Below are 18533 nucleotides of genomic sequence, written 5' to 3'. Positions count from 1 at the left end.
CCGGAGTTTGTCCCAGCCTTCGCAGTCTCTCAGCTCAGGTCAGCAGTTCTGTGCGGACGTCTAGACCTCCCTCGCGGACTCCCACGCCCGCGCACGTGACCACATCCACCGGCTCCTCCCCAGCCGCCGCGGTGCTCCGCCCTTCGTTCGGCGCTTCCGCCCGCCCGCGCGGCCCCGCCCCCAGGCTGCGGAAGCCAATCCACATGCACGCTTCTTGGCCCCGCCCTGGCGCCCTCCTCGGCGCGCGCCCCGCCCTCCACCCGCCCGCCCGCCGGCCCGCCCGTCCGTCAGGCAGGCAGCAGGCAGTCGGTCCGAGTGGTCGTGGGCTCTTCTCCTCTCCTGCGCGGCGTCCTTCTTCCTCCCTCCCGGTCAGCACCGGCGGCTGCACCGGTGGTGGCGCGGTCCCTGCGGGAGGCGCGGCAGGAGTTGCGCGGCGGCCGCGGAGCTTCCAGCCCAGCGCGGCGGAGGCCCGGCAGCCAACATGGCGGCGGCGGCGGCGGCGGGCGCGGGCCCCGAGATGGTCCGCGGGCAGGTGTTCGACGTGGGGCCGCGCTACACCAACCTCTCGTACATCGGCGAGGGCGCCTACGGCATGGTGTGGTAAGTGTCCGCGCCTGGCCCCCACCGTCCGGGACCGCAGCGACCTCGGCCTCGCCCGCGCCTCGGCCTCCCGCGCAGCCGCGACCCCTAACCCGGGCTTGGCCGCGGTCCGCGCGCCGAGGGCTCGGGCGGGGCCCTGGGACGGTCGAGGTTCAGGTGTCGCTAGCGGCGCTTCCCGGGCCGGCCCTCGCTCTCCACGGGGAGGGGCACGGAGGGCGGAGGCCGGGACGCGGTGACCCCCGGACCCGGGCGCAGCGCGGACTTTAAAGCCTGACCCCGGAGAAGGGAGCAGAAGCATCCCCACCCACCAATTTGCTGGCTTCATGGGCTTCTTTTTGACATCCGATTGTAAAACCCGGAATTCCATCAGAGGCTTGGCGGCCGTGGTCTTGAAAGCAGTTCACCGAAATAATTATCATTTTTCTCTCCTCGCCTCCGTTTACCGCAAACGGCTTTCATTAAATATTTTCGGTGGTGCTAATGGTGCTCTCCTGCGCAGGCTTTCTAAAAAGCATTAGTGACACCAGCGTTGGTTGTAGAATATTTCACTCTTTAAGTTTTTATTTTTAAATGGATTTTGATATCGTACTGTTGGTATTTCAGGAAGGATAAGCCAGTATCACTCTTTATTTGTTAAAGATCCGTTTGGAGTGGGCCTAATTTGACTTTTTTTTTTCTTTACCCAAGTGAGCTCTCTCACTAGTATAAATGCATCCAGACGTTTTAGCCCAATTACTGTGGACTTTTCCTGTTAATGTTTTAGTGGTCAATATATACGCAGCCTTAATGGAATTCTTGCAGAATCACATGCAGGCTCCCTCATCTTGATCTAGGTCCCTCAGAAAAATTCGTGGAATGGTGGTGATGGTATTGTTTTTATTAGAATGAACTAGATGAAGTGTTTCGTGCTGATGAAGACTTGTGGAAGTAGATTCCCTTAAATCTGAATCTTCTTGTAAGTGTCTTTTGTGTCGAGTGAAGTAAATTTGTTGAGCGCTTTGTGGCAGGTACTGTGCTACATACATTACTTCATTTTATTGGAGCAGCCACATTGAGGGAGGAAAAGATGATGTTATCCCCTTTTTCAGGTGAGAAAGTATTTCAAGGTGAAGCAAATTCCTAAGGTCATAGAACTAAAGAGTCAGACTGAAGATTGTAGACAGAGATCCTACTTCAAATGGTGCAGCTCTTTTCATGACACCCTGCTTTCCTTATTGTTATTAATAATTTCATAATTTTAGTGTATTTTACTCTTATAACCACGGCTGTTTCAGAAATGTATTTGAATTTGAATGGTCATAATTTTAGAAATGCAACTGAAGGCATGTTTTACCAAGTATCTTAGCTAGGTAGAAAGACTAATTAAAATTCTTTCTAAAAAGATTTTAATTAAATCTTAAATGTTTTCATTTTCTTTAGGAACAAAATGCTTCACAGAATACAACTGTGAAAATTAGTGTGAACTCACCAAAGAGAAATTAAATTAGGTCAGGCCTCAAAGAAATAAGGCCCTAAAAAGTAATGGGGAGAAAGTATTGCCCACAGCATCACTTCTTTGTCGCACATCTTATTGCTATTGCACCTGCTGGTAAGTGTGCCCATAAACGGGTCTAATTATGAGAGGCTTAGAATTGCCCTTCATATCCTTTGGCCCCTTTTAAAAAACTAGCTTATCTAAAATATGGACTGGAAAAAAATCTTTAGGTTTAGAATATGTCGGTTGAAAAAATTTTCCCCTACCTGATAAGATTTTGCCCTGATAAGATTTTTACTGGTCTGAAGATGATATAGATCTGGGAACTGTTTCTATCACTGCTGTAGACTTATTTAATGTTCTGAGTCTCTAGATGAAATGCCAGGTCCTCGTGCTGTAATTTTCCTTCCCTAAGTAAAATAGAAATATAGTTGGAATTTGAATCCTGGGCCCAGGTTATAGACTTTTATCAGATTGATGATATATCCTACTATTAATTTAATCTTCTACATTGCACATTATTAGTGTTTAATATGTGTTGATTAACAGTGCTGGGTTAATGGAGGGCTTCTTGGTTGAAGTGTTAATATTTGAATAGCAATCTTTAAAAAACTTAATGCTTACAGAAGGATTTCATGCAGGGGTGGGGAACCTGTGGCCTTTGGCCTTCTATGTCCTTAAGTGTGGCATTTTGACTGAATCTAAATTTTACAGAACAAATCATTTTATTAAAAGGGATACAGCAGAGAAAGATGAAGCGTGTTTTTGCTTCTTTGGTGCTTGAAAAAGAACAACCTTGAAATCAGAAGGCTACAGGTTCCCCACCTGTGAAAGGATTTCCAGCCATTTTGTAGCATTTTCCCCCCATTTCCTTATCATTTCGTTAGGAATTGTGCCTGTTTTGCTCAGCGTCCTTTCCTAATCATGTAGAAGGTATAAAGAGGGAGAACAGGGTTTGAGTTGGGCCTGTTAGTAGGTGTGATTTTGATATACAGATAACAGGAGCAAGTGACAGCTTGAGCTGTGGAGTCTAATTCTGGAAAAGCACTTAGGTGGCAAACTGTAGAGGACTCCAAAGCCAAAACTGAGTTTGACTGTACATTTGTGCAATGGGGAAGCATCAACATTTTTGAAGGCAGCATTCACGTGGCCAATTTTGAAATTTTGGGGGGGGGTGATCCGTCAACACTGGTGGGAATGACAGGAAACAGAACTGGAGCGGGGGAATCAGTGAGGCTATTGTGAGCATCTAGAAGTGCAGTAATTCAGTGGCAGTGGAAAGCACCAGTGGAAGGGGAGGGCGCCTTGTATAGATGCATCCATAGAGTCAGTAACAGGGGCTTTTGTGGGAAGACTGATAGAATTTTAATCATGGCAGGTTTGAGTGGAAGTAGAGGATGATGAGACCTTAAGGGGTAAGAGACCAAGAGGAGTGGGATTTGGATTCGAGAGGGATTTCTGAGATAGAACAAGACAGAGTTTGGTGGTTGATTTGGTATAGGCATAATTGTTCATTCCAAGGCTTCTACCTTGGGAGCCTGAAAGGATAGTGATGTCATTATCCAAGAGAAGGAGTCCTGTTAGGCAGAGCAGATTTGTCAAGGAGAAATAGTTCTGGTTTGGACCTGTTAAGTTTGTGATGCTTGTATGCCATTCGGACTATATCCAGAAGGCATCTAGAAATTTGTGAGTGGGGAGCAGAAGATGGGGATGAAAATTTGTGTAAATGATAGTTAAAATCTTGCATGGATGAGCACACATTTTTATTTGGAAGCATGTGTTTTGTATATTCATTGTTTTGGTGAATAATCCATAGCATTCAATAGGTCTTCAAAGGGCTCCATTATCCCAGAAAGGTTAAAAAACCACCGAGGTTGAACAGAAGGACCAAAGAGGTAACTCTGGCAAAGGAAGAGGAAATGGAGGACTGGTGAAATGTGTAAGAGAACAGTGGAGAGGACCGGGAGGGTAAGGGAGGAGAAATTAAAGCTGTATGCTTGATCATCTTAAATTAAGATAGCAAGTGTCTACTTGGGTAAGTTGAGTTTGAAATATTGTTTGTGAATGTGACATAGAGGTCATGGGGTCATCTCTGTAAAGATACTAATTGAAGGCTTGAGAATGGATAAGATGAGAGAAGATCTGAGAACTGAGCCAAAGGAATGCCTGCCTTTAGGTGTCAATAAAGGGCAAGTCACAGAAGAAGACACAGGAAATGTGGTCAGAGACCAGAAAACCAGAGTGCACATTATCAAAGGAGCTGAAAGAGGTGGTGGTGGTCACTGCGGGATTGGTATTGAACACTGCAGAGGACAAGCAGAACGCGGCTGAAGACAAGCTGTTACTATTTGTTGTCTTTCAACTCTCCCTTTTTTTTTTTTTTTTTAAAGGATTGGTCCAGCTAAAATTTCATTGTGATCACATTCCTGAGGGTACAATATCCTGTCCTGTTAAGGTTTTTATGGCTATAGCAGACTAGTAGAACTACCATTTATTCAGCCCTCTGTTTTCTTTGTTTATTTATTTTTTTGTTTGTTTGTTTGTTTTTTTTGAGACAGAGTCTCACTGTGTTGCCCAGGCTAGAGTGCCGTGGTGTCATCCTAGCTCACAGCAACCTCAAACTCCTGGGCTCAAGCGATCCTCCTGCCTCAGCCTCCCGGGTAGCTGGGACTACAGGCATGTGCCACCATGCCCGGCTAATTTTTTCTATATATTTTTAGTTGTCTGATTAATTTCTTTCTATTTTTAGTAGAGACGGGGTCTCGCTCTTGCTCAGGCCGGTTTCGAACTCCTGAGCTCAAACAATCCGCCTGCCTCAGTCTCCCAGGGAGCTAGGATTACAGGCGTGAGCCACCGCGCCCGGCCTGTTTTCTTTGTTTTTTACATAAATTAACTCTCATCCTTAGGACACACACCTAGGAAGTGATGGAGCAGCCCAGTCTGTCTGGTTCCTCAGTAATATTCAACCAAAGATCAGAGTAGAGAAAACGGATTATTTCAATAACAGAAAATATCTGTTGTCGGCTTTTGCTTATGTCGCTTTTTAGCCTTCCTTAAAACCTTTCATGCAAAGTCAGAAAACATTTATTGAGCACTTGCGTGCCAGGAGTCACGTGGTCCCTGCCCTTTAGTAACTCTTCATCCAAATAATGGCATGAAATTGAGCAGTAACACAGGGACTATACCAGTGCTATTCAGGAGGATTGTGTGAAGTGTGTGAGAAAAAGGCTTGAGTGACGTGGGGCTGTCTTTATATGGCTTCCCAGACTTTTAAACTAGGTGTTGATGTGTGACTAGGAGTTTGCCCTGAGAAGTGCATTCTGAAGTATGGAAACACATCAGGCCAGGAAAACTATAAGTTATTTGGGCTGGCTGGAGGATAGAGGTGTCTTAGGGAGAAGGCTGGAGTTGAGACAGCTGAGGTAAGCAGGGCCAGATCCTGAAGGGCACTGTTTGCTAAGGAGTTTGGACTTGATCTTGTACGTGATAGAAAGTCCTTAAAGAATGGCCCTCTTTCTGCCACTTCCTCATCACATTTTGTTGATCGTGTTCCCCTATTTTGTCTCTTACGCTTTCTACCCACTGGGCCTGCTCTCTTCTTTCTGCTTATCTAAGTGGTACTCAGTGGGCGTGATTTTACCTCTCTTCTACAGGGGCGTTTGAAAATGGGGGAGGGCTTTTTGTGTGTTGTCACATTATTGGGGGTGTGTTACTGGCCTTCAGTGCATGTGTGATGGGGGCAGACATGCTAAATGATCTGCAGTGCGTGGTACAGTCTCTCCGCTGGAGAACGGTCCTGCCGGATGCTAGTAGTGCAGCCCTCCAGCCCACCCCGAGAAACACTGGGCCGTATTCAAGTCTTGCCTCTGTAAGGCTCATCTCTATGAACTTCGCTTTACTACTCCCTGTTAATGCACTCCCTCCCTGGTACTCTGCGGGGTATTTGTACCACCTGTTTGCGAGGCAGGAACAGCAGCAGTATACATCATATATAAAAGCTCTAGTCCTGGAGACAGAGATCTGAATTGAGATTCTTAGTTTTGCTTGCTAACTCTTTAACTTTTAATAAAGAAGTTTCTTGTATACTTTTTGGAGCTCAAAGATATGAGGAGACCAGCTCAACAGAAAAATCTATTGTTTCTAAACAGAGTTTAGAGTACAAGTAAAACTCAGAACAAAATTAATTTTGATGTTAATAGCATCCCTAATAATGTGCTCCTGGTAGTTAGCTATAACTACTACAACAGTCCCATAATTTGATTTGTATAAATTGGGTTTTCCCAGGAACCATATGTAATTTATTCCTCACCTTAATGTACCTATTAATTGAAAAACAACTGATGCCCCAGCAAACATCCAGAGCTCCCTGCATCCAGCCTACTCTACCTACTTGCCTCTCAGCATCTCAGAAACAGCTGAGATGCTGTTTCTCCCCTTTTGCTTCTCTTTTCGTTTTCCCTTCCCACACTGAGAGGTGCCTAGGAGCACATCCAGTAGCTGTACTGTCTCTGCTCCCTCTAGGAAAGGCCACCTTCCTGAGCTTTGAAATGGCTCACACTGTACCAGAAGGGGGAACAGAGATTCCAGGAGGATTCTGACCCCAGACTTTCTGGAGTCTGAACATAACCACAGGAGAAAGCTACAGACAACTCAGCAAATATATGGGTTCCTATTTCCCCCTGCTGAAAAATGAAAGGATTGGGCTATGTCTGTGGTTTTCAAACAGCCTTCTGTCTTAGGGGCTTCAGGCTTCACCCCAAGTGAGGAAACCTCACATGCAGCACTTGCTTTCCCCTAACTGAAGCATCCCTGCTTTTTCCTTTCATTCATTATCATCTTCACGTATATAACTATTAGGATTAGCAGGGTAAGGTTCCATTTGGGAAAAGGATTTAGTTGCTTTAAGAATATTGGGAAATCAACAGGACAGATTTTCTCCAAGGTCCCTCTCAATTCTCAGCCTAAGGGCAGGTTCTGGGTTCTGAACTTATGGCCAGTAAGAGCTAGATAGGGGAGTGTCTGCATAGGATATACATGACCAGTGACTAACATTAGTTGCAAGCCTGCCTTGCTTTATGTGGTTTCAAATTCATTCTCATCCTGGTCTTTGAGTTATTATATTTTCTCACTTCACAGATAAGGAACCCAGGTCTCAGGTCACTTGTCCAAGGTTCACAGCCAATAAATATATTGCAGAACTGAGATTTGACTAGACCCCAAAGCTTGTGACTTTTTTTCTTTAATTACTATAGGCTTTTGTCTGTTATACCAAGTTACCTAGAAAAATGCTTCCTACAGCCTGGGTTCTGGAATGCACTGGCACTAAAGTATAAAATGATGATCGTCACAGCCAACTCGGTCCTGAAGAGGATGCTGGAAGTGGGTAGGGTTAAAGCAACTTAGTTTTTATCAGGAGGCTAGTGTTGATTTCTTCTCACCCCTCCTGTTTACCAGTTTGTTGATTTTCATTCATTTAATAATAATTATTAAACATGTGCCTGGCCTATGTGCTAGGTGGTAGGAACAAAGTGGTGAACAAAAGAAGTGGTTCTTTTGGTGTTTACAGTCCACCAGGGCAGTAATGACAAGCACTGAGTGTGATGGGTTGTGGAGTGCTACCAGAGGATATAAAAAGAAAAGCTAGGATATTCTGAGTAGTCAGGAAGAGGTTTCCTGGAAGAAGTGGTGTTTAATTTGGGATCTGAAGAATGACTTTAAGCTAGCTGGGTCGAAGGTAAGGTGGGGTGCTAGAGACTTTATGCATTACATTGTAGAGACTGTATCGTAGAAAATGATTAAGATCTGGGGCAGGGCAGCGACTCATGCCCATAATCCCAGTGACTCAGGAACTTGAGGCAGGAGGATCGTTTAAGGCCAGCACTTTGAGGCTGCAGTGAGACCCTGTCTCTTAAATAAAGGGGGGAAAAAAGATCTGGGGGTCTTTGTTGTGGTACTGCAGGGAACAGGAAGTGCAGTTAAGGCTTCAGGTATAGTTGGAACCAGGAACTGGAAAATAGACCAAAGCAGCTACTGCCTTCCCTCTATACATTTACAAACTCTTCTTGCACCTACGTCTCTGAACAGCTGGAGTTTTTTCTTTTCTCTTTTATCACTTCCCTCTGCACTTGGCAGAACAGAGCTGACCCTAGCTTCCCAAAGGTTTGTGTTTTCAGTTCATTCAACGACCAAAGGCCACGAACACTCTGAATCTGATTCCTGGGGGAGAGAATGTGACCCAGCTTGGGAGAGTATCACCTCTGGCCTAGTCCTGAGGTTATTTGATAAGGCTGGCCCTCTCTAAGGTTGGAGGGGCGAGGTGGGAGTGGTTAAAGGAGGTCTCTCATTGACTCTTGACTTGCCAGGTTAAAGTTTTTGGTGCTGTTTCCCCTGCTGTTCTCCAGGCTGAATCCTTTCACTGTTGTTGGACCTGTGGGGAAAGAATGAAGGGGAGAGAGGAGACGTGTTTGAGGCAGGAGAAGGGCCTTGGATTGCCTTTAGGGCTGTTCTGCCTTCCCATTTCTGGCAGTTATGAGGCAGCAGCTAAACTAGGTGGTATATTTAAAATAAAATTTATTTAATATTTGATACATATATAACATCTGTGTGAGTTACGTAGCCTGATGATAAACACCTAAGAACCTACCACCCACTGAGTGACTTGACCAGGTTTTCTGAGGCCAGCGTTCCTGATACCTGGCCACAGCCCTCGCCCCAGGATTTTATCTCCTTTCTGGTGTCTGTACAGTGGAGTGGGTAGGAACATGGGTTTTGACCTCTTATTTGTGACTGTGTCAAGTTACCCACCTGAGCCTCGTTTACCTCATCTGTAAAAAGGGGGTAAACTATACCCCTTATGGTGTCCTGAGGATTAAATGAGGTAATGTAGGTGAAAGGTGGCCCACTGGGGGCTGCTCACTGTGCTGTTGTTACTCCCTTGAAGGGGGCCTGGCAAGATGTGGACCCTCCTCTGCCTCAGTCCCTGGGATTATCCTCCTGGAATGTAAAGCAGAATGTGCAAAAGTAAAAATACTACACTTGGGTTCACACAAGGTGTGTGTCAAGTTACAGTCATGTGATCTTGGGCAACTTGCATTCCCATTCTTCGATTTCACAGAGAGCATCTTCTGTGCCAAGCCCTGGGCCATGTTCCTACCCTTCCTCAAGAATGTGGTACTGTAGTGTTGGGGACAGATTGATAAGGAAATAAATTACTGTGTAACATGGTTTGTGCTTTTAATGGAAGAAAAACACTCTTAGGAGATGGTTTTGGACAGAGCAGCTAACTCCACCTGTGCTTCCCAGTTACTAATTAATTCAACAAATGGTGTATGTACTAGGTGATGTTCTCTGTGCTGTGGCTACATTAGTGAACAAAACATCCAGCCTTCAGAGAGCATAGGGTCTGTGAGATACCTGGCCAACTGGAAGTGGCTCGAAGTGAAGGTTAGAAAGGATTCATCAGGGCCTTGGCTTTGAGTTCCTTCTAATAAGTTTCTCTTTATTTCTCTTTTTATACACTTATCACGAAGGTCTAAAATACATTTTTCAAAGTCTGCTGACGTGTCATTTAATTTTAAATGGCCTACCCTGTTCGTCTGTTTGCTTGTTTGCATTTGGACAGCTAAAAAATAAATGGCTTATGCACAAACCTGTTTTTTTTTTTTTTTAAGTGAGTTACTCTTTTTGTTGTTATTAAGTGGACATGAAGCCTATCTGAGCAGTTCTACAGTAAGCAGATCATATTTGTTTTCTTTTTTCTTATATATGTCCCCTAAAATTTCTGGGAGTTCAAGACTGTATCATAATTGTCCCCCATTTAAGAATCATATTCTATTGTAAGAAATAAAATAATGGTGACAAATAAACTTTATGGGACAGCCTAAACAGGAAAATTAATAATTTCTCAGCAGTCAGGATTTTCTATATAAGTTTAAACTTTGTCACTGCACTGTTATTTTAATTGCTAGCAAGGACAGGTTTGCCTTTCTAAGCCCATGTGCTGGAGGGATGGCTGATATGTGATTCTCATGCAGGTTCTGAGAATTCCCTTTGAGGCAGACCTGAAGGACCAGACAAATTGAGAGACTTGGGGTCCCACATTTTGCAGTTTGGACCTTAATTTGGGTTAATAAGATCTTTTAAAATGCTCATTCACAGCTGGGTGGAGTATCCTGTAATCCCAGCTACTCAAGAGGCTGAGACATTGCTTGAGCCCAGGGGTTCAAGGCCAGCCTGGGCAACAGTGAGACTTCATCTCAAAAAATGCTCGTTCACCCCTTTATACTATATTGATTTTTAAAAAACTGACCAAACAACAAGCAAAAAGAGTTTGTCTCTAGCATTTTACTTTTTATTTTAAAAGAGCTTCACTGACATACCATAAAACTGTAAGTGTTCAGTGATTTTTTTCTTTTGGTAAGTTTACAGAGTTGTGCAACCATCACTATAATCCAGTTTTAGAACATTTCCATCATTTAAAAAAGTTCTCCTGCCATTTGCAATTCCCACCCCCCACCCACAGGCAACCCCTGATCTGTTTTCTGTTTTGCCTGTTCTAGAACTTTCACAAAAATGGAGTAATGAGGATGTAGTTTTTTTTATAGCTGATGTTTCTTTCACTTATATGTTTTTGTGATTCATCCATGTTGTTGCTGGGATCAGTAGCTTATTGCTTTTTGTCATCATATAGTAATTACTTGGATTGATATACCAGATAATGGACATTTGGAAAGTTTTCAGTTTTTGTCTATTATGAATAATGGTGCTATGAACATTCATTTACAAGTGTGGGCATACATTTTCATTTCTCTAGGATACCTAGGAGTGTAGTTGCTGGGTCATTAGGGTAGTGACGAATTTTTTGAGGGGGGGGCATAGTTAAAATAATTTCAAACTGTAATAATACAAATTCATTTATTGAACAAATATGAGCATCTTCTGTGCCCTGTGTGCTGGCCACTGTTCTAGGCACTGAGAGTAGTGATGAACGAAACCTAGTCCCTGCTCTGGAGGAGCTTGTTTTTCCATGGAGGAGTTATCTGTTAGGTATACTCCATGTTTCACTTTCCTAAGTGCTGTGAAGAAAACTAAAATGAGGTCAGAGTATAGAGCACAAAGAGGAGAGAATTTTTTTTCCTGTAATAAATTAACTTAAAACATTTTTAATGCTACATATCTTTGTTTTTATTTGAAACTGTTTTAAATGCATAGAAATGTTGCAAGGACCAGTATAAAGAATTTTTTTCCCCTGATTGCTGATACAGTGCCCCATCTCACCTGAACAATTTAATGTGTATTTAATGTGTTTCACCAAACAGGGATGCTCTGCTACATAATTATGACACAGCCATGCCATCAGGAAATTAATACTAACACATGACAACTATCTACTCTTCAGACCCCATACAACAATCACCTTATATTTAGTAGTCCTGTCTCTTTGGTTTCCTTCAGTCTGGAGCAGTTCTTCAGACTTCCTTTGGCTTTAACTTTTGAAAATTGATGTGTTTTTAACTTTTTAAGAAACAGCTATTTTCCAAAGTAGCTGTCCCATTTTACATTGCCATCAGCAATGCATGAGGGGTTCCCAGTTTCTCCACATCCTTTTTAACACTTGCGTTTGTCAGTCTTTTTTGTAACATCTCATCTAGTGGGTTTGCAAGTGCTAGCACATTATGGTTTTACTTTGTATTTCCCTCCTGGCTAATGTTGTTGAGCATCTTTTAACCATTTGTGTATCTTATTATGCTTATTAGCCGTTTGTATATCTTATTAACCATTTGTGTATCTTCTTTGGTGAAGTGTCCAGTCATATCTTTTGCCCACTTTTAAAAATCCTCCTTTTCCATTCAATTCGATATATTCAGTCTCTGACTTCTGATGGTTCAGCATATGATTTTTTGATTTTGTGATGATGCAAAAGCGATACACATTTAGCAGAAGCCATACTTCAAGTACCCATACAACCATTCTGTTTTGCACTTTCAGTACAGTATTCAATAAATTACATGAGATAGTCAACACTTTGTTATAAAATAAGCTTTGCGTTAGATGATTTTGCCCAACTGTAGGCTGAGTGTTCTGAGCATGTTTAAGATAGGCTAGACTAAGCTATGATGCTCGATAGGTTAGGTGTATTAAAAGTTTTTTTCAGTATTTTCAGCTTACAATGGGTTCATAGGGACATAAATCCATCATGAGTTGAGGAGCATCTGTATGTAATTCAGCATTCTCAAGGTTTTCCTTTAGAATTGGGACAACCAAGGGTTTGGTGCACTGTTCAAATCTAATCATGAGGCAACATCAGACAAACCCTAGTTTAGGGATAGTCTACAAAATAACTAGTTTGTAAACCTCAAAGATGTCAGGGTCATTGAACTCAACAAAAGACTGAGTAATTGTTACACACTGGAGTCTAAAGAGACACAACAACTGCATACAGTACGTGATTCTGAATTGGTACAATTGGCAAAACTAAAGTGGGTTCTGAAGATTAGATTGTAGTAATGTAGTTAATGCTTTTGATGGTTGCATTTTGATTATGTAGGAGAATGATCTTGTTTATAGGAAATACACACTGAAGTATTAGGAGGTAGTGAGGTGGCATATTGGCAGACTTAAATGCCGTAGAGAGTAAAAGTTTGATGAGCTACATTTATAACTTTTCTGCAGTTTGAGATATAATTCCTTTTCACTAAAGAGTTGTTGGTGAGTCCCTTTTAGAAAGGTACTTGTGTGAGGACATGCTGAAATTTGGGGGAAAGGCAGCTTTCAGCCTAGAACACTGGCCTAGAAGTCAAGAGACCTGAGTCTTGGTCCCTGTTGCTCATGACATGTCACACGGGTTTGTGTTAATTGCTATGCTTCTGTGGGTTTTTAGTTTTGTCATCTGTAGAATTAAGGGATTAGGATGGTCTCTAGGGCCCCTTCCAGCTCGAATATTGTCACTGCCCTCAGGAACATTACATGAAATTAGCACATTTGCACATATATGAAGACTCGTTATGGATTATTTGTTTCCCTGTTACTAGAGAGCTATTTTAGTGCAGTTTACATGGGAAAACTCTGGATAATCATTATTGAGATATAATGAGATGGGAAAGAACTTGAGGTTAAAAACTAGCAAATTGATTAATGTTAAAAGCCCAAAATTAAACCCTTGAGGAAAATGACTGTATTTTCTCTGTTCTGAGAGTAAAGTTGGAACTTCCTAATGCTGTACAAGAATAGTCATTTATCTCAAGGATTAGATTATTCATGTGAGTTTGACTAAAGAGACTTTTTACCTAGTGACTGGAATGAATGTTAATGGTGCCATTTTAGCAGGGGGAAAAAATGTGTAATGAAAAATGTAGTTTCAGAGATCAGAGAATATTTGAATAGAACTGATTAAAAGCAATTCCGAAAAAGAAAGAACTTGGTACACATGTTTTATAGAAGAAAAAGCTTTGCTGTACAGCTAAAGAAAATAAAGCAAAAACAACACATTTCCCCAGTCAATATCTAAATTGCCACTGAATTTGCAAAGTAGAGGCTTGCAAAGTAGAGAGTAATACCTACAGAATTCACCTTGGCCATGAGGATTTATCTTGAGTTAGTAACTTAAGTTTAGGGCACTGCTGTTTGTTGCTTCAGTAGAGATGTGAAAATGTTTTGTTTGCGGGCTTGTTTGAAATTTTCCTTCCCTTTTCAGTCTAGCTAAACTTATCCTAAAAATTTACATTTTGGCCGGGCGCGGTGGCTCAAGCCTGTAATCCTAGCACTCTGGGAGGCCGAGGCGGGCGGATTGTTTGAGCTCAGGAGTTCGAGACCAGCCTAAGCAAGAGCGAGACCCCGTCTCTACTAAAAATAGAAAGAAATTAATCGGACTACTAAAAATATATACAAAAAAAATTAGCCAGGCATGGTGGTGCATGCCTGTAATCCCAGCTACTCGGGAGGATGAGGCAGAAGGATTGCTTGAGCCCAGGAGTTTGAGGTTGCTGTGAGCTAGGCTGACGCCACGGCACTCTAGCCCGGGCAACACAGTGAGACTCTGTCTCAAAAAAAAAAAAAAATTTACATTTTTTTCCATTAAATCAATTCTGTTTCTGTTCCGTGGGTGAAGCCGATACTTTAAAAAGAAAAAGAAAAAAAGATCAATGTAGACCTTTCCCACAAGTTAATTTTTACTGCAGGGCCATGCAGGAATGTAAAAATATTTGATGTTATATTTCAGACCAGTGAAAATACAATTATTGATGGTAATGCTAGATTATAATTGTTGCCAGAATGTTCATCCACTTAATGAGCCATTCTGTGATAACTTTTTTTTTTTTTGAAACAAGAGTCTCGCTCTCTTGCCTAGGCTAGAGTGCCGTGGCATCAGCCTAGCTCACAGCAACCTCCAACTCCTGGGCTCAAGAGATCCTCCTGCCTCAGCTTCCTGAGTAGCTGAGACTACAGGCATGCGCCACCACACCCGGCTACATTTTTCTATTTTTAGTAGAGAAGGGGTCTTGCTCTTGCTCAGGCTGATCTTGAATTCCTCAGCTCAAGCAATCCTGCCTTGGCCTCACAGAGTGCTAGGATTACAGGTGTGAGCCACCCAGCCCAACATTTTGCTAAAGTTTTCAAGCATCCTTTCAGCACAACCCTAATCATTTACCAACGTGTTGATAAAAGTGATAATCTTCAGGAGTGTTGTAAATTCTTTCTTTCTTTAGTTCAAAGGGAGCTATGAAGAAAAGACATTTGTGATTCTCTGTCCACTCTGACATAACTGCTAGGAAGAGCCATTTAATTGTTGCCACCAAGAAAGTATAAGACAGAAGTAGTTGTAAAAAGGCCAGAGTTTTATAGTAACATTAGGAGTGTTTCTGGTTATTCCAACAGGGCAGAATTTAGCACTCAAGAACTGGTAAAGTGTTCATCTAACATTGTAGAATTTAATGCTTCCCTGTAAGAAGGTAATTGGAAAGTATTTTGGCTTTCATGCTTTGTAACTTTAGCAGGAAAGTGTTTCCCCGTTAAGTCAGATGCTGGCATTGGGCCAAGTTGTATTTTATTTACTGAAAGATGTACCCATCACTTCCTATTTTGGTTGTTTTTAACATAAATGGGTGAATTTTGTCAAATATCTTTTCTGCCTCCTTGGAGATGATCATATGATTTTCTCTCATTAGCGTTATCAATAAGAGGATCATATCAATGGATTTCCTTATAGTGAACCTCCCTTATTGGAATAAACTGCTTGGTTATGTCATATTCTTTTCATGGAGGGCAACAGGTTTGCACCTTTGCTTACATATACAAGAGTTAAAATCTGTTCTTGGGTAGGTGCTTTGAGATCATTGGGATAAAGATGTGTGAAAGCAGAATAATTATGAAAATGTCTTCTTTTATATAACACTTTGTACTTCTTAAATTGCTTTCACTGCTGTCATATCAACCCTCTTCACACTTCTGTAGGATAGATAAGGCACAATTATTTCTCTGTTACGCGGATGGGGAAACTGAGACCTAGGCAGGGTAGTGGCCTGTGCACAGGTATGACAGTCACCATGTGAGCGATAATTAGGACTAAAGTGGAGGAATTTTCATTTGAGTTAGGCAGTAAGAGACAAAAATCTTCATAGGAACTGTAGGTTTTGTATCAGTGGGGAGATTCCTGCTTTTCTGTTGGATAGATTGACAGTGTTAGAAGAAGAGATACTCGTGGGAGGAAGCCCCAGGGAGAAGGAAGACGGAAAGGCCTCCGGCCTATGTTGAACCTCCGTTTCCTTTGGTGTAGTTGTGTATGTTGTGAAATCATAGATGGAAAAGAAAGAGGACCTCTTCCCTCTCATCTCAAGAGAGGAAATTGAGGGTGCTGTAGGAGCTGACATCAGTGTAAAACCATGCCAAACTGAGTTTGCATAAGGGCTTTCATCCCAGGTGGCCTTAGCTTCTGAGTGAGGTAGGAGGTAAGGTTGGGCATTGCCAAGACTACAAGTGATCGGGGGCTTGGCAAGGGCGAAGAAAGTCTGAAACAGCTGTTGTGTGCTTGAAAGTCAACTAGAGACAAGTCAAAGGACGGGCCCCACTCCTTGAGAGCAGGGACTTTGTTCCCTGCTGTATCGCATCACCTAGTACACACATTGCACGTAGTAGGTGCTCAGTAAATATTTGTAAATCAGGCAGATGTAATTCCCTGAGGCTGGCTAATTCTGTGCTGTCTCCATAATAGTCTTCACCTTCTCCTCACTTTTCCATTAATTTCTCTGTGTTTGAATACGTGGATGAAGGAAAGAATCTCACTGAACTATCAGCCTCTTTAAGAGCAGCAGGGAACATACCTCATTTATCAATTTTAGAAGTTGCAGTTGAAATTTCAGCTGTGGCACTAATAACTGGGTGACTTAGAGCATGTCCTTTAACTTCTCAGCCTTTACTCTTTGGTGACACAGGGTTCATGCCTTTTGAGTGTTGAAATGACTTTATCAACTAAATTAACTGTGTAACTCTAAGAGAATTTTTTTGTGCCCCAATATGGGGTAGAGAATAAAGCATTGAAATAAATGACTTTGGGTTATAGGCTAGATACCTATGTACATAAGGTAATTTCGTGGAGCCTTTTTAAAAAAAAAATTGTGGTAAAATATACATAACATAAAATTGAACATCTTAACTATTTTAAATGTACTGTTTAGTAATGTTAATAAGTATGTTCACATTGTGCAACCAGTCTCCACAACTTTTTTCATCTTGCAAACCTGAAACTCTATACCCACTAAGTAACCCTGCATTCTCCCCTCCCCCCCACCCCCTGGCAACCACGATTCTACTTTCTGTCTCTGTGAATTTGACTACTCTAGGTACTTCATGTAAGTGGAATCATACAGAATTTGTCTTTATTTTATTTCATTTTTTAGAGACAGAGTCTTGCTCTGTTGCCCAGGCTGGAGTGGGGTGGTGCTGTCATTGCTCACTGCAGTCTCCAACTCTTGGGTTCAGGCAGTCCTCCCACCTCAGCTTCCCAAGTAGCCAGGGCCACACTGCAGCTGCATGCCACCACACCCAGCTAATTTTTAACTATTTTGTAGAGATGGGGTCTCGATATGTTGTCTCAAACTTCTGGGCTCAGGCAATCCTCGTACCTCGGCTTCCCAAGGTGCTGGGATTACAGGCATGAGCCACTGCACCTGGTCAGTATTTGTCTTTTTATGACTGGCTTGTTTCACTTACAATGTCTTCAGGGGGCTTGGCATGGTGGCTCATGCCTGTAATCCTAGCACTTTGGGAAGCCGAGGCAGGAGGATCACTTGAGGCCAGGATTTTGAGACCAGCCTGGTCAAGAGTGAGACCTTATTTCTACAAAAAAAAAATAGAAAAATTAGCCGAGCATGGTGGCACGTGCCTGTAGTCCCAGCTACTTGGGAGGCTGAGGCAGGAGGATTGCTTGAGCCTAGGAGTTCGAGGTTGCTGTAAGCAATGATGACACCATTGCACTCTAGCCTGAGCAACAGAGCAAGGCCCTGTCTAAAAAAAAAAAAAATCCTCAAGTTTCATCCATGGTGTAGTATGTATTCTGACTTTCCTTTTTAAAGGTGGAGTAATATTCCATTCTTTGTATACACACGACATTTTGTTCATCAGTTCTTCTGTTAGTGGACACTTACTTGGGTTGCTTCCACCTCTTGGCTATTATGAATAATGCTGCTGTGAACATAGGTGTACAAGTATCTGAGTCCCTGCTTTCACTTCTTTTGGTTATGTACCCAGAGTGGCATTGCTGGAGCATATGGTAATTCTATGTTTAATTTTTTTGAGGGACCACCATATTGTTTTCCAAAGTGGCTGCATCTTTTTACATTCCCACCAGCAGTGTGTAAGGGCTCCAGTTTCTTCACATCCTCACCAACACTTATTTACTTCTTCCTTCCTTTCTTCCTGCCTCTCTCCCTCCCTCTCTTTTCTTCCTTTCTTCCTTTCTTTTTTGATAGTAGCCACCCTAATGGGTAGAAGTGGAGAGCTTATTTTGATGGTTCTTGTACCCTGTGTGTTTGATGTACCATCAGTTAGCAGTGGGTGTTTGGCAGCTAAAGTGAGAGTGACTCAGTAAATACCACGTTGAGTGCTTTCTGGGATAAAAATATGGTTAAGACACAATCTTTACCTCAGAGGGAGCCTTTGATAAATACAGTAGGGAGCTTACGACTTAGAAGTCTGTGCGTGTGTTTCCCAAGTGTGCCCTTTGTTCATAGAGGTGCCCTTCGTTCATAGAAAATTATAAAAGTATATGCATCTTAAACCAAATGGTCACATAGTATCACCATTGTTAATGAATTAATGACATTAAACATGGAAAGTTAAAGAATGTTTTTTTTTATTGCCTAGATTTTTAACTGAATTTTAAAAGTCACGTGATAAATTTTCCAATTATTGTTAATACTAGACTTCATAAATATTCTGATACTCATCATAATCCTGCAGGTGAGTC

The 18533-nt window shown here is 42.4% G+C and overlaps 1 protein-coding gene across 1 annotated transcript in view; it reads left to right on the top strand.

Annotated features, from left to right (window-relative positions):
- Nucleotides 1-228: 228 nt before the first annotated feature.
- Nucleotides 229-18533, top strand: part of MAPK1 (mitogen-activated protein kinase 1) — a 97581-nt gene continuing 79276 nt past the window's right edge. Inside the window, exon 1 of the mRNA XM_012644130.1 lies at nt 229-600. Coding sequence (XP_012499584.1) covers nt 482-600 — 119 coding nt within the window. The 5' untranslated portion in view covers nt 229-481. The remainder of the gene's footprint in view (nt 601-18533) is intronic.

Source organism: Propithecus coquereli, unplaced genomic scaffold (genome assembly GCF_000956105.1).
Source record: "Propithecus coquereli isolate 6110/MARCELLA unplaced genomic scaffold, Pcoq_1.0 Scaffold206, whole genome shotgun sequence".
Taxonomy (NCBI): Eukaryota; Metazoa; Chordata; class Mammalia; order Primates; family Indriidae; genus Propithecus; species Propithecus coquereli.
Note: the sequence above shows the minus strand (reverse complement) of the source record. Positions and strands in the feature narration are given on the sequence as shown.